Source organism: Ambystoma mexicanum, chromosome 2p (genome assembly GCF_040938575.1).
Source record: "Ambystoma mexicanum isolate Mex_15411 chromosome 2p, UKY_AmexF1_1, whole genome shotgun sequence".
NCBI classification, from domain to species: domain Eukaryota; kingdom Metazoa; phylum Chordata; class Amphibia; order Caudata; family Ambystomatidae; genus Ambystoma; species Ambystoma mexicanum.
The window spans coordinates 70,051,995-70,075,110 of record NC_090923.1 but is presented as its reverse complement, the minus strand read 5'-3'; the positions used below and the strand labels follow the sequence as shown (position 1 = coordinate 70,075,110).

General features: G+C 41.3%; 1 protein-coding gene across 1 annotated transcript in view; it reads right to left on the bottom strand.

Moving 5' to 3' along the window:
* The window catches only part of CIMIP7 (ciliary microtubule inner protein 7), a 544,361-nt gene that overhangs the window by 239,615 nt on the left and 281,630 nt on the right, over positions 1-23,116 (bottom strand). The window contains exon 2 of the mRNA XM_069643270.1: positions 21,996-22,109. Within this exon, the coding sequence (XP_069499371.1) occupies positions 21,996-22,109 (114 nt within the window). The remainder of the gene's footprint in view (positions 1-21,995; positions 22,110-23,116) is intronic.

Below are 23,116 nucleotides of genomic sequence, written 5' to 3'. Positions count from 1 at the left end.
AAAACGTATAACGACAGGATCAACAAAGCCAGCTCCAGCACTAAACTCTTTGTGATCCTGAGTAAAATAGAATCCTCCATCCCACCAGAGGACTCATGCACAAAGGATAAAGTATGTTGTACCAACATCCAAAATGCACTGTCCAATAAAATTTCCACCCTTCAAAATAAAATTGCGGCAAAGAGGCTCAACCTTACTAAACCAAACACTTCTGACAACCACCAAGAACAGTGACACAAATCTTTAAAGGAATTCAAATCCTCCCAAATCACTACCCAGGAGGAGGAAAAGCTTATCCCATCACTCAAACCTTCAAGATGACAGGGTGATTCCAGTCCACCACAAATTATCAAAGATGCAGCTAGAGAACCGGCAGCATTTATCACTAAATTAATAAATGCCTCATTCCGTTCTTGTAATGTCCCCACTAATCTTAAGGACGCGTGAGGGCTCCCACTGTTAAAAAAAAGCCTCACTGGACCCAACCATTCCTACTAACTATAGGCCCATTACAACGGTCCCGTTTTTACTAAAAATTATTGACAAAGGGCATATCTCCAGATCCAGAGGTATCTAGAGATCAACAATCTCTTATAGTTAAAACAATCGGGTTTCAGGCTTCACCATGGTACAGAAGCTGCCTTAATAGATTTGAAAATGCAAATTGACCAACTGAAAGTTAATAGACAATTTGCCCTTCTATTAATTCTAGATCTATCAGCCGCTTTTTCTGTTTGGTAGATCACAGAGTTCTTTTGAAACATTTGTCCACTGCTGCCAACTTCTCCCAAGAAGCCATTAACTGGATCCAATCCTTTCTTAACAATAGGTCAATGAGAGTCGTCTCCCTGTCAGCTGCGGCTGCCCCTTCTCCTATCACTTGAGTCATGCCGCAAGACTCATGCTTCTCACCTACCATGTATAATATATTTACCAAGTTGCAGTTCGACGATTTGGTCCATATGGGTGTCACCTACACTAATTATGCAGACGACACCCAGATACACCTACCCATTTTGGGCGACTATGACACAGACCTGGCTCTGGTCAACAGAATATACTTAATCATTCAGGCATGGATGGCAGCCCATGGCCTATGCCTGAATGATGACAAAACTGAGATCCTGATCTAAGGAGCACTGGCCAACCTCAACAACTTGGTAGCCAATATGCCTCCTTCAAGATAGATGGTATTAATATCAAAGTCTCCAAAGAAACCAAAACCTTAGGTTTCTACCTGGACTTGGGATTAAACTTGGGTAAACAAGTTAACGCTACAGCCACTGCAACAGCGTATACCTGCATGCCGATACATGCTTGCAAACCCTTCCTATCTACCAATAGTTGCATCACCCTAGAGAGACCTCTAATCCTATCCAAACTGAATTATTGCAATGCCCTTTATGCAGGAGCCAACAAAAAGATTCTGAACAAACTCCAGACATTACAAAATAATGCTCTGAGACTGCGTTAAATATCCCAGGAGACAACACATCTCTGAGGTCAGAATAAATAACAAATGGCTCGCTATCAAAGACAGGATTCCATTTAAAATAGACTCCATCACTCATCAATGCTTAAATAATGCTGCACCACAGTATCTAAGAGAAAAGATCACAAAAAAATTATCCTCACGCCCTACAAGGTCAGCAAATTCGTATTGCATAGCAACGCCCAGATATAATCTGAAAAAGGCTGGCAGCATTAGCTTTCCTGTTCAGGCCGCCCACTACTGTAACTCACTACCTATTCATTTGAGAAATGACCAGACCTTCCAAAGCTTTGGAAAAATACCTAAGATTGGCTAGTGTCAAACGATATCTGACCACTCTAGTCTGCCACCTTCTAGTCCACTTCGACAATGATTCTGTACTGCACCACCTTTTAATTGTTCCACTTGTTTGTCAAGAGTGTCCTTTCATATTGCTTGTAAACATCCAACTATGTACATATATCTTGATACTGTGTATTTTAATAGATGTATTCTATATTGCTTGTAAATATTTTTGTGTAAATCTCTATCCGTGCATGTGTAACTCTTGTAAGTCATGCAATGCGCTCAAAAACCTACGTGTTTTGTGTGCTTAACAAATCAATAAACAAACAAACAAACAAACATGTCTTACCAAAAATGTTTTCCTCTTTAACAATGAGCATTATATCTACCTGCAAGGTACAGCAATGGGCACCACTTTCAGGCCAGCCTACATGAATCTCACCATGGTTGGTGGCAAAAATTCATTGTTTAGACAGACAACAATAGTCAATACACTGACATAATTATTTTATGGCTACACTATATTGACAACCTTTTTATCTTGTGGAATGGAAATGAAAATGAATGGAAGGAATTTGTGCATATTCTTAACAATAATGAACTGAAACTTAAATTCACAGAAACACACAGTAGGGAATCTATAATCTTTCTGGATGTGTTGGTGAAACTAGAAGATGTGTTGGTGAAACTAGCAACCACCCTCTGATGTTAAAGTGGAGTATACCTTATGGCGAGTTTGTCAGGATTAGGCGGAACTGTGCAAAGTTGGAAAGTTTTGACAGAGTATGTAGAACCACAGCTCAGAACTTCCACAATCAAAGGTAACCAAAGGCTATGTTGAGCGAGCCTACATGAAAGCACTGGAGATTGCTAGAAATCATTTTTTACTGTCTAACAAAAAAATCAGAAAACATTCAGGAATGTTCTAGAACTGGATGCTAACCTTTTCCCCAATATCAGAGAAAGAGTCAACATAACATACATAAAATCTACTTCTTTGAAAGACCTCCTAGTCTCCAGTTACATGCCACCTGAGAGATCTGCGGGAAAGGAAACATGGTTGGATCAGCGGCATGCAGGTTTCTACAAATGCACCAAGCGCAAGGCCTGTCAATTTGCACAAAACAAAACAAGGTACATACACCCTATACTTGGAATACGGTGTAGATCATGTCGAGAATATCTTGCAACACAGAATTTGTGGTCTACATCCTGATATGCCTTTGTAACCTATAGTATCCTGGGAGTATGATTGGTAAACTTAAATTAAGGATTCCCCAACACATGAGAGCCATTAAAAACTGTGATCCCTCGTATCCCATGGCTTTATATTTTAGTGAGAAACATGACAGTACACCTGAGAGTTTTAGGTTTTTTGCAATTCACAATGTTAAGGGACCATGCAGAGGACCTATCGGGAACTCAAGTTGCTTCAACTGGAGACATTTTGGTTCTGGAGATGAAGAAGCCTGAAGGACATAACTTAGATGAAGAACTTTACACATTCCTTGTAACATAATAATCATGTCCTACCGCTCATCAGTTTTTACCTTTCCCCAAGATTTCTTTCTTTCTTTCTTTCTTTCTTTCTTTCTTTCTTTCTTTCTTTCTTTCTTTCTTTCTTTCTTTCTTTCTTTCTTTCTTTCTTTCTTTCCTTCTTTCTTTCTTTCTTTCTTTATTTCTTTCTTTCTTTCCAGCCCTCCTACTGATTTTCTGATTTGTAATTCATTCAATGTTCATCCCCAAACTAATTTTCACTCATTTTCATTGCTTTCTTGCTTATTTGCCCTTAGTAACTATGCTTGGATGATTAATTGCTTTTGGGTTTGCTATGATTCTGTGCCTTTTGTGTTTTTCGAGTTGGAATTGCATTTATGAATGTCTTTGTATAATTTCATTTTACTCTTCTGTACCACAACTGCCCACCCGGTATCCATACACGTTTCCTGTGTTAGTTACAGTTTGGCAGCAAAAGGTTTTGTCCCGCTTCTGTTTTTGTCACCTAGTTTGGTGCTGTCTGGTCTACTTAGCTCGGAATAAGTGTGAAATATTGGGTTTCACATTCCATATTTGTTGTTGTTCACATTAACAAACAGTTACCCTCCAACACTGTTCTCAAGAATTTCTTACACAGATTAGGTCCCTGCGTAAAGTGAGCCGCTTTAGCAAGCCATATTATTAATAATTGATTATTTGTGGGACCTATTCCATTCAACATCCATAGGGAATTTGCTGCATGCACTTTACATCCACCTTTGCAGGTGGTGTTACACAAGTAGTAGTGACAAGCCACATGGTTCTCATGCCAGCCAGGCATCTTCCTAGCCGTTGCTTCTGAGCATTGATTCAGGCACTATGCTCTTTAGAAATGAGACAATTTGCAATATTTGACTTTGCACTGCCATTTTCATTGTTAAAGGTTTAATGTGTTTGATGTTTCCCTTTGGCAGCCTTCCAGCATTCATATATGCACTTTGCACTTTAGATACAGGAAGATTTGCAATATTTGACCATGCACTTATTCATCCGATCGGACTAGACTATAACCTTCAGCTGCTAAATGCACTTTGCACTTCAGCAGGGAGTAGTTTCCCTTATGCATTCAGCGTCATATATGAAATCTGACTGCCTATCCTGTTTTTATTCAGGCACTATGCACTTTAAATACAGTTTTGGGGAGAACTCGCAGGTATGCCAGAGGGATACTGGAAGTTCGCGGACTCGGAGGGTCCAACACCCTCCCCAGAATATAAGGAGGACTCAGTCAACGGCAAGTTCAAACTGTGGTTTATTACAGCCAAAACCAACATGGATCGATACAAGAATTCAGACAAATTCCAGCATCTCACACAGTAAATGACGTACAGGCCACTTTTGTTCAACAAATGCGTCATCACTCCGTTATTTACTCAGGACGCTCTCCAAAAAACTATCTCTATGTGGGATTGGCCAACAGAGTTATTCTACTGGCTCTTCCACATAGGGTGACTGGCCTGTCTCTTCCCCAAAATCCAACTTACTACATTGTTGCAGAGTAGTGGACCTACCATTGGCCCTTGTACGTTGCTACCCACCCCTAGGGTACTAAACTGTGATTGGCTAGAGCTGACAAGCCCAGGCCTGGGACCCAAAATGTTTCTCCGCTCGCTGTGTACCTTTTCAAGGTGATGACAACGATTATGTGTCTGTTTTGTATCTTGTGTGCACCATCTTTGCCTTCTGAGAATGTTCTCCTGCTTGGCGCAACTCTTGTTGCATACTGTTGCATACTTGTTGCAGTCTGCGCTGCGTCTGGCGCCTGGAATCGGCTCTCCTTTCCCACCATCGATCACTGTCCATTGTCTGTTTCGGCTGTATCATGTGTTTGCAGACCACAAAATTGAGCTCTGCAGCTTCGAATTATGAGGATTTCTTCCCTTTTCCTGCAGCTGGTCCCTTTGTCATCAGGGGAATGGAATGTCACCTGTATCTCTTGACCTTGGCTGCGGGTCTGGTCTCACACGTCTTGCTCTCTGTCCAGCCTGAATCAGCTCAGATCGTCCCTTGCTCGCTTAAGGCCTCCTGTAATTTTCCTGAACCTTATAATACGGTTTCTACAGTGTCCATGCTATACTACATTTTCCATAGGTTAGTCACACTTGGCTCTGTCAGGTACCATAGGTGCTCCTGCCGTTCCATAGGGTTATTTGCGTTTTAGCATCTGTAAGCTTTGCTCAGAATCTCTTGTGCCTTGTGGTTTCTACATTTCTGCACTTGGCTAATGGCAAAAATAATAAAATCAATGACCGTATGTATATGTATCTGTCCTCTAACTATAGAACTGTACGCTTGTGTTCTTCATGTATTCGAGTGTGTATTTGTGTCCCGTAGTGCGGATGGCATGTGTGCTTCATGTCTAATGCTGCTATGTCGTGGTGGCTCTATCAATGTCAGCAACATGGCTTCTTTGTGCTCTAGTCCAAGCTGTCCATATATGTGTCTCTGACCATGGCCTGCGGCCCTTCATGCACACATGGATAGATCTGTACTGCACCTGGTCTGTATGGCTGGCTGAGGGGATACCTCTCAACATATTTATCAATCATTGGTCCGTTACAAATTCGTCCTAAATAGAATCGATGATTGCAGTGTTTTCTGGCCTTTCGTCTTGTCATGAACTTGATGGGGGGTGGGGGAGTGAAGGCAGGACCATGACTCCATGGGCGTAATTATAGGGGGGGCACAGGGGTATTTGTCCCCCACAACTTTCATGGCACCCTATCTTGTCCCCATTCATCTGGCTGGGGCACCTTTTCTTCAGATGGCATGTCCCCCCAACATTTTCAGACAAGTTACTCCACTGCCTGACTCACTCTTCAACAGGACAGTTGAAGTGTTTCTTATCATGTACTCATTACACCTACTTGCCTGGACCTCTGGCTACCAAGTATGAGTCCAGATAAAGCACTATTCACTTTACTTAGAAAATACTATTTACGTGCACTTTATGATATTGTAATCAGTTTGTAGGCAGTTGGGTCATTAGACTATTAATGAACAGATACATTGTTTTAATCCTGTTATCTTTTGCACCGTTTTATGGTTGCAGTTGGAGATCAATGTGCAGTTGACTTTCTCAATAGAGCAATACACTTCAACTCTTTTTGTAGTGTTCCTCAAGCATGTGTTGGGTTTTGCTGTACTTAAAAGCACTTTGCACTTTTTGGGAAGGCGGCAACTTGCAGGAATTGTGATTGCATTATGTATATATTTGTTGTAAAGGACCCAGTGGACGCAGTCTATAGTTTCGAGGGGTACAGGCAACTTAGCCTAGTTGCCTACAACTTAGCATTTACTGTGCACTATGCACTTGTAAATGGTTGCTAATAAGAAGTTGCTCAGTGATTTTCACTAAACATTATTTCAGTTGCCGCTGCATTCGGTGGTCTTTTTTTCATTTCATATTGATAGCAACAAGTTCCTCGAAATAAAGGAAGGACTGCGTCCACTGGAGCCATAGAGTTTTGCCTGCCCAACCTTTTTTCCCCTTTTTAACTTGATTCGTGCATACTGTGCCGTCTGGCCGTTGGTGCCCCCGGCTCAGCTCTGCTACCTCGATATTGGCCAAATTGCATTGGCTTCCAGTGGCTAAACACATTGGGCCTCATTACGAGTTTGGAGGTAGCAACATGGCTGCCTCAAAACTCGGGTCCAGGTTCCCTGAATGGGGAAATACCGGACCATTCTGACTTTGGAGGGCCCAGTATTTCCCCATTCTGGGAACCCAGACCCGGACCATCCCCATTCCCATTTGAGCCCCCATAGGGCTCAATGGGAATGGGGAGCATACTAACAACGAGCCCGTTAATGATGGGCACATTGTTCACATTCTGGTCCCCTCGCGGGACCCGCTAAGGACGTCTGGTAAAACCAGACGTCCTTAGCGGGTCCCGCGAGGGGACCTCGTAATACCGGCCCAGTAATACCTCGTAATGAGGCCCAATGAGTTTAAAGCTTTATGTCTGGTCCACCGTGCCTTCTATGGGCACGGTCCTGGTTTTCTGCAGTCTAAATTCCATCCCTATTTACAGTGGAGGAATCTCCGCTCAGTGACATCTCTGAAAGTGATTGTGCATCAGGCTAGTCTAGCCCGTGTGGGGGAGGGGGCATTCTTTTTCCATGGCAGCAGCTACTCTGTGGAACTCTGTTGCCCAGTGTCTATGGACATTGGAGGACCATTTCTCTTTCCGTCAGGCCTTGAAGACACATCTTTTCACAGTCTAACCGCTGACCTTTTCTGGTCTTATTAAACCGTCTAGCGCCATGATGCCCTTGCTGGTGTAGGTGCGCTTTATAAATTCTGCTTACATTACATTACTGTTTGTATTTACGTGAATAAGTAACCAGGTGGTAACGAAACGCTTTGTATCCCTTCTTACTGTCCCTCGAGACGGAAATAAATTGGAATTTGAAACTGCTTTTTGCAGGCGAGCTTCATTTATTCGCACTAGGCGGTGAGCCCTTTTGAGTGCAATCCCCAGCGCGAGCATATGCGCTGTTGCTTCATTTTTTATATATATATTACATGGCCATGTAGTTATGGTTAAGTTGCTGTTCCCATAGGAAGAACACTTTTTGGGCGGCTTACAACTCGGCTCCCCCTGGACGAATCCTAACCAAAGTATATGGGCCACTCTGAATTTTTCCCCAAAGTTTGGTAAGGATTCGTCTAGAGGGGGCAAAATTACAGGGGGGTCCCAAAACTTCTTTTTTTCCCATTGACTGAATGGGGCAAAATCTTTGTGCACGGCTACAGGGCAAACCACTGGACAAACCACTGGACAGATTGTCAATAATTTTGCGGCAGGGGCAGGGGCTTGTTCCCCAAAGCGTGCTTTTGTAAATTTTGTGAGAAATCATACTGTACTTTCCTTTAAAATGATCAAAAAGTAGCCCGTCTAAGAATTAGTGATATCTATGTCCGCTCTGCGGTCCCACTTCCCTATTCGCTCAGTGGAGAAGATTTCTATTGGCTAATCTATGGCATGCTGTACGTCAAGATGTAGCGCTTTCACCGATTGGTTCTGCCGCAGCGTCAAGTGCGTAGCATTCTTTTCATACGGCCGCCATGGTCATTTAGTTTTTGTGTTGAATGCCGAAATTCCCGCAAACATACCTTCATGAAACACTGTGTCGAAAGGTAAGCATTAGTTATATGTGGTGGTACAAAGTGAAACAGTGCTTTATTCTTGTTACCAATATCGTCCCGTAGAGTGAAACTTGATAGGCAACGTACGACAAGCCCTTACTGCATCTATGTAAGAAGCCACCGCCAAAAGTAGTGCGGTTAGACTGGCGTCCTATGTTTTGGAATCTGAGGCAGCCACCTGACCGGATTCGTCAACACAGCGCGTCTACACGTGGTTGGGAGTAACGGTTCTCATTATTGACTGCTGATATGTTGTTGCAAAATGAGAATGTATTTGCGTTCAGAGTGAAGGTCAGTTCATTTCATTTCATTTTTTTAGTAGGCGCTCAGTATGGGCGCACATGTAGCAAACTTCATAAGGGTCAATTTATTTTCGACCTTGACGTACACAGAACAGTGACAGAAAGAATGTAGGGAATCACAGTTTGTGAAACAATCCCTTTGATAAGTTATACTTCAAAAAAGTTTTGCGAAGCTCATGAAATATCAGTTCCTGAGGACGTCTTACTGTAAACAACTACTGTGTGACTGCGGAGGCCGAAATGGAGCCGGTGCACATGATGTAAGTTTATTTCTCAGGCCTGCACACCAAACTGCCATTATTTACTTAGTGTGAAAAAAAAAATATTATTAGTAATGCATTTGGAAGTTTGTGTGCTGTTGAAGTTTCAGATTGCACATTAACGTTACTAGTAATGCATTTGGAAGTTTGTGTGCCGTTGAAATTTCAGATTGCACATTACCGCCGTCTGTACGATGTCACTACAATTTCCACTATTACCTACGAAATTTATGTCGCACTGATACTTTTTTACCTAGTATGTCTATTGCACATTGCCGCCGTTTGTAGGGAGTCAGTACATTTCCCCATATAACATTCTTTATTTATAGAGATGCTATGTAGTACACCTTACATTTCTGCAAAGGCTTCATATTGATAGATCTTTTTTGTCATTTTCCCCTCAGCTACTTCCTTCCGTATTGCGAGTGTCATGGATTGCAGCGTCCGAGTGACGGGTTTTTTAATCGTCAATTGCAGCTATTCGTCACCGGTTGTATCTGCGTCATCATTGAATGGGATGACCGCATCGGACCTCTATGTCCCTACGCAGTTGTAGCAGTAAGAAGCAACATACCCTCCTTTCTGGTGTCATAGTTCTCAGCCATTCACGTTGCCTTGTAAATCACTGTGACAGGAATACGCCTACTGTGTCAACAACGCATAATTTATGTGTGGTTAAACAACAACATCAACATTGCCACTAACATTATACTTTCTGATGGACTAAATCACAGCGATTGACGGCATTTTGCCAATGAATGTGAGAGGAAAGTTTTTATCATGCACACTGTGTCGCCACTGCACAATGTGTGCATGATAAAAACTGTGGCACCAACGCATAGTGACTGTGTGGGAAAACATCAAGGTGACCATCAAAATTAACATTTCTATTGTGCAACGGAGACACAAACTTCAAATATCTTTGCAACTGAGAAAAGGGTGATGATTTAGCGCTGTGCATTGTGAAATAAAAGTACATTACTACTTTTTACATGTGAGTGTGTTTTTTAATAATTTCATGTTCCTCTTCACAATCTGCCATGGTACGTTGCAGTTTGTAGTATGTTCTTTAATAGGTACCGTATCACGGTGCGTAAGCCTTTAAGAAAGCATTTGTTTACTCTGCCAAGGTACGTTATCCAGAACGCTATTGCACACCACTTGCTTTGGCAACGTAAGGCTCAGGCCCATCTATTATGCTTTCGTGCCGTTAGGGTACTTTCTGTTACCCAGCTGCCCCAATTACAAAGATTAGTTCTGCATGAAGACGCTATGATGTCAGACTAAAGCTTGAGAGGGTGCTAACCTCACAGACTGCGCTCAGTCCTACATATGCCACAACAATGTGGTATTGATTTAGTAGGGTTTTTGAATTTGGAAAATGGGTAAGTAAGTATACAAGACACCTGGTAAGTGTTTAGAAAGAAGGGTTCCTGTATTTCAAATCCAACAAATGGGCAAAAGTATTATTTGCATAAATTTCAATTGTAAACAAAAAAAAAAAGGGTGAAAAAGTCACGTTTGGATAATCAATTAGTCCTGCATAGAAGGAACTTTGTCACACTTGATTATTTACACATGAGCTAGATATAGACTTGAAAAAGAACCTTGTTTTTGCCGTCATGCATAGAAGGAACTTTGTCACACTTGATTATTTACACATGAGCTAGATATAGACTTGAAAAAGAACCTTGTTTTTGCCAACATGTGTTTCGACCTAACTAGGTCGTCCTCAGGGCGTAAAGTTTGTAATATTTGATACAGTTAACATATTCAATCGGCAATCCTTGTTTGCAGAGAGAGTCTGTGAAGGGAACATACACAGGCGGGAAGGGACGGGAAAAATGCAGGAGAAAACCATGTAATTGGGTAGAGGGAAACAAAAAGAGAAAGTAATTAATGTGTTAATGGCAGAATAAGTGAATTTGACCATATAGGTTAACATTTTCATAATTATCTATATTTTTAGCAGTTAGTATAGTTCTTAGTATTCAACTCGGGAGCTTGTATGTAAAAAAGCACCGGCATTTGGCAATTTCCCAATATGTTAATGTTTACTTTCCACATATTTGATGGAAAACAGGGGGAATGAATGATTTGTATCAGTCAAAACACCATACATAAAAGTTGCCGTGACTAAAAGGATCTAAAAGACCATGCTTATCATAAGCGTGTCTCAGAGAAAGTGAATAGTGATAAGTTACCTTTTGTGCAGTTGTGCATAACGAATTTAGACCATATACTTTCTTCTGACGTTAATATATAAGTCTCATTGGCAGTCCAGAGTTAGTTTTTTACTGAGGATCAGTTTCCTAAAAGAACAAGAAAGTTTGGTATAAGCCCAATAGTTGCAAAGTCCTCACTCTATTTACGAAATGCGAGATATAGATACTGCAGTGAGTTTAGCTCTTTTGTAAAGGTTTACTTTGAAAGTTACCTGAAAGGTCAATATTTTTGTTGCAAGTAATTGCAGATATCCAACATGATTTGCCGTTATATATTCATGCCGTATTCTGAAAACATAAAAATTATATGTGTGTAAGGCATAAGCATTTAATTTGCTTTCCCAGTTTCATGCGATTGTGATTGAGAGAGTGCCCGCTATGTTATTATTTGGAGCTTACTGGCTAGAGTGAAATCCACCGATTGTTATCTTGCGCTGTCGGGCCGTGACTGAAGCATCGGCGAGTACTTGCCGTTGCTATAGTAGCGTGACGAATTCCTCCGGTCACGTGATGCATCACGTGTCCCGGAAGTGAGTGAGGATAGCATTCGAATTGTAAATAGTGCATATCAGTTTTATTATCAGTATGCCAGTTTTGAGAGAATTGGGCGAATAAGTAATTTAGTTGGTAATAATGCAGCCAATATCTACGTGCTCGAGTATCCGCAATGTTAATGCTCAATGGTCTGATAGGTAAACTGGTCATGTGATTGGTCACCTGTCCACGGTTACTAGGCAACTGTAGCTAAACAGGAAGAGTTCGCCAGTATTCGAATTTTCCTGCACGGACTTGTTGTATGAGTTTGACTCGGATACAAAGCGGATAGGACTGATAGTTATTTGTTTGAGAAATAAAGCTCATTAATGTCGGTCGGCCAATTTTAGAGAAAAGGTGCTTTAGTAGAAATCAAACTAAGGTACGGTGTATCAACCGTATATGACAAATTTGCATCAATTGCATATATTTCTAAAGTGCATTTAGCAACTCAGATCTATATTGTTCAAACATATAAATTTTGCGATTCGAACATTTCTTAGTGCAGTGCCAAGTTAGACATGCTTCAGTGTGTGTGCATTTCACAGAAAAACATTTAGCTCATGCTCTTTGTTGAGACCGAGTGACAGGCATCAGAGTTTGCAGATCATTTTTGCTTCCTGTTGGCGTAGTTTCAACTCTCTGTCACCTCCTCTTGGATGTGGTTGAATCTGTTGGAGTCCGACATATCCAATGTCTTTGGCATTATCCATTTGGTGATGTTCTTGCCAATGATCTGTCAGTGGTAGTCTAATATCTTGACTGTTCAAGCTGTTAAGGTGTTCCCGTATACGGAAACGTACTTCTCTTATGGTGCTACCAATATACATTTTTTGACAAACACATTGTATTCCATATATGACAAACTTTGATGGGCAGTTAATAAAATCCTTAATCTTAATTTCCAGGCCACCATGGCATTTGAATGTTTTCGTAGGTGATAGTGTATATTTGCAAAAATTGCACATTCCACATTTGTAAAATCCTGCTGGCTGAGTCCTTGACGTTAGCCAGTGCTCCTGTCCAATTGGCTCTGATTTGAGGAAAGAGGGGCATAGTAAATTTCTGAAGGTGGTTGCTTTCGTAAAAATGATAGTAGGGGATTCCGAAAAGTAGTTTGTCAGATCTATATCCAAAAGTAGTAAGTGCCAGTGTTGTCAAAGGTTTCCCCCCGGCTCACCTGAGTTCTCTTCTTGTGGCGTTCCGCAGAGGACTCCTTCTCCCGGCCGGACCGGGACTTGTATAAGTGCGCGCAAGTCGAGTCTGACTCCAGCGCGAGCGTTCAAAGTTCCAGGAAGTCGCGTGTTCCAGGATGTCCAGGAAGAGGATCAAAGAAGGGTAAGAGATACTGGAAACAGGGGAAAAGGGAAGAAAGAATAAGGGAGTTGGCCAGGAACTTGGAAGGGTAACGCCGAGCAGCACACACACGTCGAGACACTACCTAGAGATAGCGTTGAGACGCGCGGAGGCGCGGGGGCATGGCCCATTTATAGAACGTGCCGTGTCCGACATACAGGCTAGTACGGAACACGGCACTGGGCACGGCCATGTTGGAAGTATCAAGGAGCACACTCTCCGTCTGGACCAGGACCAGGAAAACCAGAAGGGGCTTTGTCCATGGTTCATGACAAGTGTTTCTTCAAAATTTGGTAAATAAGTTTACTATCTCGTGAGTATTTGGTAATTAAGTTTACCAATTTGGGATATTCGGTTTTCTCTCCTTCTGGTTTTGTTTCTAATAACTTTTGTCTAGTCACTTTTTGAATCGAATTGGTTGTTTGTCTGATTAGGCGTTTAGAGTACCCTCTTGCCTGAAATCTTTCGCCAATTGACTTACATTCTTTTTGAAAACTGGTAAATTGGCTGCAGTTCCTTCTCAATCTGAGAAATTCAACTCTTGGTATGTTTTCTACAACACTGTGCTTATGACTACTAGATGCATGAAGAATAGAGTTGACTGCAGTGTCCTTCCTGTGTGTACAGGTATGTATTGCCTCACCATCAATTTTAATTTTTAGATCCAGAAACACAATCTCATGTGTATCTATTTGGCCTGTGAAGTTAATTCCAAAGGTGTTATGGTTGAGATAGTTTAAAAAACCATCAAATTCATTACTTGTGCCTTCCCATATGGCTAGAACATCATCTATGTATCTTTTCCAGGTAATGATATTATGTTGGAAGGGGTTATTATTGAAAATGTATTTCTCCTCAAAGTATGCCATAAATAAATTGGCTAGACATGGGGCGTATTTATCACCCATCGCTATACCCTTTGTTTGAGAAAAGTATTCACCATTGAAAATGAATTGGTTATGTGTTAGGGTAAAGTCCAATAGATTTTTGATCATTTGTACATGTGCATAGTGAGAAGCAGAAAAAGTCCTGAAGCTAAAATCTATTGTTTCCAAGGCCAGGCTGTGTGGAATAGATGTGTAGAGTGCTGACACATCTAATGTTACTAAAGCATAAGTGGGTTGCCTCAGACCTCTAGAATATTAATCTTTCCAGACTTCACAAATAAGGACGATCAAGATCTGGCAGCCGATTGGGAGGCCAATATTACCACCAGTTCAGAAAACATGATGAAAATATTGGTCATACATGCGGAGCGGGAACATTCCAGAGTGACTTTGGAAATAAAAAAGATGAAGGCAGAAATAGCAGCAATGACAAATGCTGACAGTACAAAAGAGAAAAACTTTGCCAAAATGAATCAGATACTAGTGGAATTCCAAGATGAAATTAAATTACGCAAATTTAGAACATTTTACAGAGATGAGAAAGATTACCTAAATGACAGAGTGTATACTTACAACCCAAAATTGATGGAGGCCTATCACTAACTGCAACTCCAACTATATCACCAGTTACCTCAGATGCAGATTCTGAATCAGAAATCCCTGAGGGTATTGAAAACCCAGAACAAGCCACAATAACTGAACCTATACAATTCAAAAGGAGAGGTTTCCTTGCAGAAATTAAAAGATATAAGAAAGGGAACCAAACCTTGAATAATACCCAGAACAAACAAGTACAGTTCCAAAAGAATGTCCCTTTAGGACCAAAACCCCAACTACTCTAACAACATCAGTGGAGGAAGAGGGAGAGCAGCAAACAGGCGAGGAAGGGAGAAATACAGGAAAAAGGTTCACCAGATCAAGTCTCAAGAATGTCAGACCAAAACCCATACTGAAAATGTAGTTATCAACTTATCTGACAAACACCTCTCTCACCAACAATTAGCAGTGCTGAACTATGGCCTCTCGTTTGCACCTCGTACTGAATCAGACATGACAGAGGTTCAAATTGACTTATATAAATTTACTAGGAAGCTTAAATTAAAGAAATTCTCCCATAATAGACCAACAACATGGACACAGCCATAAATAATGTTACCTATCAGCAAAGAAAAATTCAAGAAATAGAGAATATACAGTTGCTTTCTAACCTAACTAAAGAAGATCCCAAAACCATGTGTGATATACAGAAAGAACTAGGTATACACCCACGGAATTTGGACATGAAAGAACATAAAAAGAAATCAAAATTCATGCCACCATTTGGAGGGGAGAATGTCATTGACACATTCTACAAATCAGTCACCAAGGATATCCATATACATATGAAACGCATTAAACCAAGTATTAATAGCAAGAAGTCTAACCTGACAAAGAATGAACGCGAAGCACTACAAGAAATATGCAATGATACGTCTATTATCGTAAAAGAGGCAGACAAAGGGGGAAATATAGTCATCCTTAACAGGACAGACTACATCAAAATGGCAGAGGAACACTTATCCACCCCTGGCTGTTATAAGAAACTTACCAGTAACCCTACTAATTTGACTGTGAGAGAACTACAACTGACGCTACAAGAATGGTATGACCAAGGGCTTCTAACTGACGATGAAAAGGCATATTTATCTGTAACCAAACCAATAATGCCTACAATATATTTTCTGCCGAAAATCCATAAACCTTTTGAACATTTACCAACAGTAAGACCGATAATGAGTGGACAGGGAGGGGCCACACAGGCACTAGCTGACTATATTGACAGTAGTATTAAAAACCTGGTACCAAAAATTCCAGAATATCTCAAAGACACTATGCACACTCTTCAAATTTTGAAAGATATCAAATGGCAAACCATTTATGCTTTAGTAACATTAGATGTGTCAGCACTCTACACATCTATTCCAAACAGTCTGGCCTTGGAAACAATAGATTTTAGCTTCAGGACTTTTTTTGCTTCTCACTATACACATGTACAAAAGATCAAAAATCTATTGGACTTTACCCTAACACATAACCAATTCATTTTCAATGGTGAATACTTTTCTCAAACAAAGGGTATATCGATGGGTGCAAAATACGCCCCATGTCTAGCTGTCACGATGCCTGCCCCCGGAAAGCCAGACCAGGCCCAGCAACCCCGGAAGCAGGCATCATGCCACTTGAAGCATGCCCAAAAACCCCAGTTAGGGGCTATCTGGCTACAGTCCTGGCGCCTAGGGCGCCAGGCTCATAAGAATAAAGTCAGTCCTGGCGCCATGGGCGCCAGGCTCATTACAGAAAACTTACCTGATGCAGACCATGCTGCATACCTACCTGATGCAGACCATGCTGCACGAAGCCACAAGCCAAATGAGGCTTAGAGGGACTATTTTTCCTCAGGGACTCCTTTCTTCTCGGTTGGGGCTGTGGAAGAATACTTACCTGGGACTTCTTCCAAGGCTATTTAAGCCCCACCCGGACAGCCACACGTGCTTCGCGTTATTCTGCTTGCTGCAGCGTAACGCTCACCATGTCTTCAGCAGCTCCAGTCTTCAGCCACGCCCGCTTCAGCACTGGAACACCTGGAACAAGAAAAGGAGAAGGAGAAGAGGTCAGAACAAAACCCTTACCTGAATCCTTGATCTAGCACATCGTCGATCTGGAAGAGAGAAGCCTTCACAGGTGCGTTGCCATGCACCTCGCAGCGCCATGCTGAACTCACCATCCGGGGATGCATTCCTTACTCCATCGCGAACCCAGCATCTCCAGGCCGTTCTTCAACACCTGGGAGAGACAAGAACAAATAGGTGAGCAAGGGCAATACAAACCACCCCCAAAGACTTACCTGATACCACAGGGGGGTACTCACCTCATCTCGGGTCGGCGCAGTCAATTCTTCATCACCTCCGCACCCCGGCCCCTAAGGGGAAAAACAAGGACAATACAACCTAACCCCCAAAGACTTACCTGATTACCACAGGGGGGTACTCACCTCATCTCAGGTCAGCGCAGTAAATTCTGCATCATCGCCGCACCCCGGCCCCTAAGGGGAAAACAAGGACAATACAACCTAACCCCAAAGACTTACATGATTTACCACAGGGGGTACTCACCCCATTTCGGGTTGGCGCAGTTAATTCTGCATCATCGCTGTACCCTGGCCCCAAAGGGGAGAACCACAATAGACTTACCAGGATCTTACCAATTGCCACTTGGAACTCTTCTAGTGGTATAAATCTGCAACCTGCAAGGAATCTGGCAGAGTGAAGATCAGACTTTTGAACTCTTACGAACAATTGGACTTTAGAGTCAATACTGGAACTCACCAATTCCTCCACGCCAGTGAAGTAACTGGTCGTCTACGCGCCCCTGCACTCGATGCAGGATGGAGAGCTCATCTTTCCAAATCATCAGGTGAGATTAAGAGGGGACTTCAGGAGTGTTCTGTGGGCAGACAAGGGGAGTGGGAAGGCGGGTTAACCGTCAGATTACGGGAGGTTAATTCCCTTTCTCCATTGCAGAAAGATATTCGTACGAGCCCGACAAACAAAGCTAAGTGGGTCTGTCCAGTCTGTCATCTCGGCTCTACGTGTTACTCTGGTGGAAGCAACAGTGGGCTAGTCCAGATCGACGCCCCCGTGGGAATCAGGTGAGCGTAACACTAGCAAATTTATTGATGGCATACTTTGAGGAGAAAAACATTTTCAATAATAACCCCTTCCAACATAATATCATTACCTGGAAAAGATACATCGATGATGTTCTAGCCATATGGGAAGGCACAAGTAATGAATTTGATGGTTTTTTAAACTATCTCAACCATAACACCTTTGGAATTAACTTCACAGGCCAAATAGATATACATGAGATTGTGTTTCTGGATCTAAAAATTAAAATTGATGGTGAGGCAATACATACCTGTACACATAGGCAGGACACTGCAGTCAACTCTATTCTTCATGCATATAGTAGTCATAAGCGCAGTGTTGTAGAAAACATACCAAGAGGAGGATTTCTCAGATCGAGAAGGAACTGCAGCCAATTTACCAGTTTTCAAAAAGAATGTAAGTCCATTGGCGAAAGATTTCATGCAAGAGGGTACTCTACACGCCTAATCAGACAAACAACCAATTTGATTCAAAAAGTGACTAGACAAACATTATTAGAAACAAACCCAGAAGGAGAGAAAACCGAATATCCCAAATTGGTAAACTTTATTACCAAATACTCACGAGATAGTTAACTTATTTACCAAATGTTGAAGAAACACTGGCACTTACTACTTTTGGATATAGATCTGACAAACTACATTTCGGAATCTCCTACTATCATTTTTACGAAAGCAACCACCTTCAGAAATTTACTATGCCCCTCTTTCCTCAAATCAGAGCCAATTGGACAGGAGCACTGGCTAACGTCAAGGACTCAGCCAGAAGGATTTTACAAATGTGGAATGTGCAATTTTTGCAAATATACACTATCACCTACGAAAACATTCAAATGCCATGGTGGCCTGGAAATTTAGATTAAGGATTTTATTAACTCCCGATCAAAGTTTGTCATATATGGAATACAATGTGTTTGTCAAAAAATGTATATTGGTAGCACCATAAGAGAAGTACACTTACGGGAACACCTGAACACCTTGAACAGTCAAGATATTAGACTACCACTGGCAGCTCATTGGCAAGAACATCACCAAAGGGATAATGCCGAAGACATTAGATATGTCGGACTCCAACAGATTCAACCACATCCAAGAGGATGTGACAGAGAGTTGAAACTACGCCAACAGGAAGCAAAAATGATCTGCAAACTCTGATGCCTGTCACTCGGTCTCAACAAAGAGCATGAGCTAAATGTTTTTCTGTGAAATGTACACACACTGAAGCATGTCTAACTTGGAACTGCACTAAGAAATGTTCGAATCGCAAAATGTATATGTTTGAACAATATAGATCTGGGTTGTTAAATGCACTTTAGAAATATATGCAATTGATGCAAATTTGTCATATACGGTTGATACACCGTACCTTAGTTTGATTTCTACTAAAGCACCTTTTCTCTAAAATTGGCCGAGTCACATTAATGAGCTTTATTTCTCAAACAAATAACTATTAGTCCTATCCGCTTTGTATCCGAGTCAAACTCATACAACAAGTCCGTGCAGGAAAATTCGAATACTGGCAAACTCTTCCTGTTTAGCTACAGTTGCCTGGTAACCGTGGACAGGTGACCAATCACATTACCAGTTTACCTATCAGACCATTGAGCATTAACATTGCGGATACTCGAGCATGTAGATATTAGCTGCATTATTACCAACTAAATTACTTAATCGCCCAATTCTCTCGAAACTGGCATACTGATAATAAAACTGACACACACTTTTTACAATTCGAATGCTATCCTCACTCACTTCCGGGACACGTGATGCATCACGTGACCGGAAGAATTTGTCACACTACTATAGCAACGGCAAGTACTCGCCAATGCTTCAGTCACGGCCCGACGGCGCAAGATCACAATCGGTGGATTTCACTCTAGCCAGTAAGCTCCAAATAATAACATAGCGGGCACTCTCTCAATCACAATCGCATTAAACTGGGAAAGCAAATTAAATGCTTATGCCTTACACACATATAATTTAAATTGTTACAGAATATGGCATGAATATATAACAGCAAATCATGTTGGATATCTGCAATTACTTGCAACAAAAATATTGACCTTTCAGGGAACTTTCAAAGTAAACCTTTACAAAAGAGCTAAACTCACTGCAGTATCTATATCTCGCATTTCGTAAATAGAGTGAGAACTTTGCAACAATTAGGCTTATACCAAACATTCTTGTCCTTTTAGGAAACAGATCCTCAGTAAAAAACTAACTCTGGACTGCCAATGAGACTTATATATTAACGTCAGAAGAAAGTATATGGTCTAAATTCGTTAGGCACAACTGCACAAAAGGTTCACTTTCTCTGAGACACGCTTATGATAAGCATGGTCTTTTAGATCCTTTTAGTCACGGCAACTTGTATGTATGGTGATTTGACTGATACAAATCATTCATTCACCCTGTTTTCCATCAAATATGTGGAAAGTAAACATTAAAATATTGGGAAATTGCCAAATGCGGTGCTTTTTTACATACAAGCTCCCGAGTTGAATACTAAGAACTATATTAACTGCTAAAAATATAGTTAATTATGAAAATGTTAACCTATATGGTCAAATTCACTTATCCTGCCATTATCACTTAATTACTTTCTCTTTTTGTTTCCCTCTACATATTACATGGTTTTCTCCTGCATTTTTCCCGTCCCTCCCCGCCTGTGTATGTTCCCTTCACAGACTCTCTCTGCAAATAAGGATTGCCGATTGAATATGTTAACTGTATCAAATATTACAAACTTTACGCCCTGAGGACGTCCTAGTTAGGTCGAAACACCTGTTGGCAAAAACAAGGTTCTTTTTCAAGTCTATATCTAGCTCATGTGTAAATAATCAAGTGTGACAAAGTTCCTTCTATGCATGACTAACTGATTATCCAAACGTGACTTTTTCACCCTTTTTTTTTGTTTAAAATTGAAATGTATGCAAATAATACTTTTGCCCATTTGTTGGATTTGAAATACAGGAATCCTACTTTCTAAACACTTACCAGGTGTCTTGTATACTTACTTACCCATTTTCCAAATTCAAAAACCCTACTAAATCAATACCACATGTATGACTGAGCGCAGTCTGTGAGGTTAGCACCCTCTGAAGCTTTAGTTTTATATAGGTGATAGTGGAAAATCACCAGTCTAACCACACGGCTACAGCCGTTCCTATATCTTTAAAATTACCGGTAGCTCTTGCTTTTTCAGTGGTGCGCACCCACAAACTCTCCTTTTAGGAGAGTGCAGATCGAAAAAATGGGTGATTAGCCTACCATAATTCCCGAATTTCAGGGGTTTTTAGATTGTACTTGTAATCATAACATCCTTTTTACAAAGTTTTTGTACAGATTGGCATAGGTTTTTAATAGGGCAACTTAACCATAACGTCCCTTTAACAAAGTTTTTTTTGTAGTGTATATATATGTATATATGCATATATATATTTAGTGAAAAGACTTTGTTAAAGGGATGTTATGGTTCAAAGTAAAACCGAAAACCCCCTGAAATTCGGCAGTTATGGTAAGATAAGCAACCATAACTCACGCCACCGTGCACTGCTAACACTAACACCCAGGACATCAAAGATGACATCACAAATGTCATTGATGACATCACTGATGACATCACATGTCTGGCTCCCCCTTTTTTCCCCTTTCTGACATATCTAGGCCACATGGTTTTGCTCAGTAACAGTCAAGGGGCCTCATTACGACCCTGGCGCTAAGGGATTACGGGTACCGGTAAGGATACCGGTACCGGTAATCCCTTAGCGCCTGATTACAAGGTCCCTTTGCGGGTTCCAACCTTAACGGCTGGTTTTACCAGCCGTAAAGGATTGGACCCGCAAAGGGACCTTGGTGCTAATTACGCTACCTTCACTACCTTCGCTACCAAACTCTAATAAGAAAGCAGTTATCTTTTCACTATTCAACATGGCAAGATTATGAATATTGCACCTTCATCATGTATGCTGCATACTAACTACATAACCATATGTAACCATAACTTGTTAACCATAACTACATGGACGCTACCGCGTCCATGTAAAATATATATATATATATATATATATATATATATATATATATATCCACACATATAACTGCATCACTTGGGAATATATGTGAAAGCTTATATTTCCCTCCCTTCACCACCAATGCCCCTTTTAGTTATCCCCTGTTTGGGACGAGAGAGGCATGTTTACTGGCAGCATTCTGTGGCTAGCGCAAAGCCCCGGCTCCTATGTTTTTGCTTTTGCTTACCTTGAGCCGCTGAAGGAATAGAAGTGGAGGTTGTGGCTGAGCCTCGTGCCGGTACTGCTGCATGATATCATTTCTGGGCTTGCTCCGAGAATTTCCATGGAACCCAGAGGAAAACTGTAGAGTGACAGTGACAGGCAATGAACACACAAGCAACACTTTGCAATATCAAAAAAGTACATTCAATTATCTGAAGTCTATTACATAACCACAGTGTTTAGAGCGGAATATTCCAACTCTAAGGTTCTAAGATGGCAGCACCGAGAACAATGCAAACAGTTGGCTGTTGGCCACTGTCCACGAGAAATAGGCACAGGTGACATGCTGATATTTTCAAGAACACAACCTTTAACCATAGTGCATGCAATGAGAAAGAAATATTCACTGAAGGCATGTTATGACCAGGCCTCACGCTGAGGGTACACACAGTGGCACGAGTACACCCACTTCCTTCAGAGGGTGGACGCAGTCCCCCGGGGTTATTTTGGAGGTTGTGCGTAAAATGAGAACATTTGGCTGTCTTCTTTGAATTTATGCCGACCTGTGGATTTGATCTGTCGCCAGGTTCACAGGCCAGGTAGTTCACCACCACACCACATAACCTGATGAAGAACACAATACAACTAAAGTTGAAATTACATATTTCGGGACTGCATGTTCCAGGGCAAACATTGGTATTGACTCTTGGAGTAAAACATACACACCTTTTAACATTTTCAAACACAATTAGAAGAAAATATCCACTCTTCGTTTTTGGTGGGTGTTGATTTTACGTAAGGCACATGCCATTCATCCTGTGCAATTTGTATGGTTATAAGTAGCTCGCTTAATCTATAAATAGGAATTGACTGGGATTCCTTCCAGGAACAGTGAATGCAGCCCTTGCGCTTAATGCCATCGAATAGATGTTACATGATACAAGCCCAGTCTTTAGGATTGACCTTCAAAACAACACTAGATAGGCCGTCAGGTCTCAGGGCATGTGATTTTTTTAAATTCATTTTTATCTCCTTCATGTCATCCAATGTATATCTCATTTCTGGGTACGTGGGGTGTGAAACATTATGGACCTTGTATTTTTCATTTAGCGGTAGTATACTGTGTCATGTTTTAAGGTATGTGCG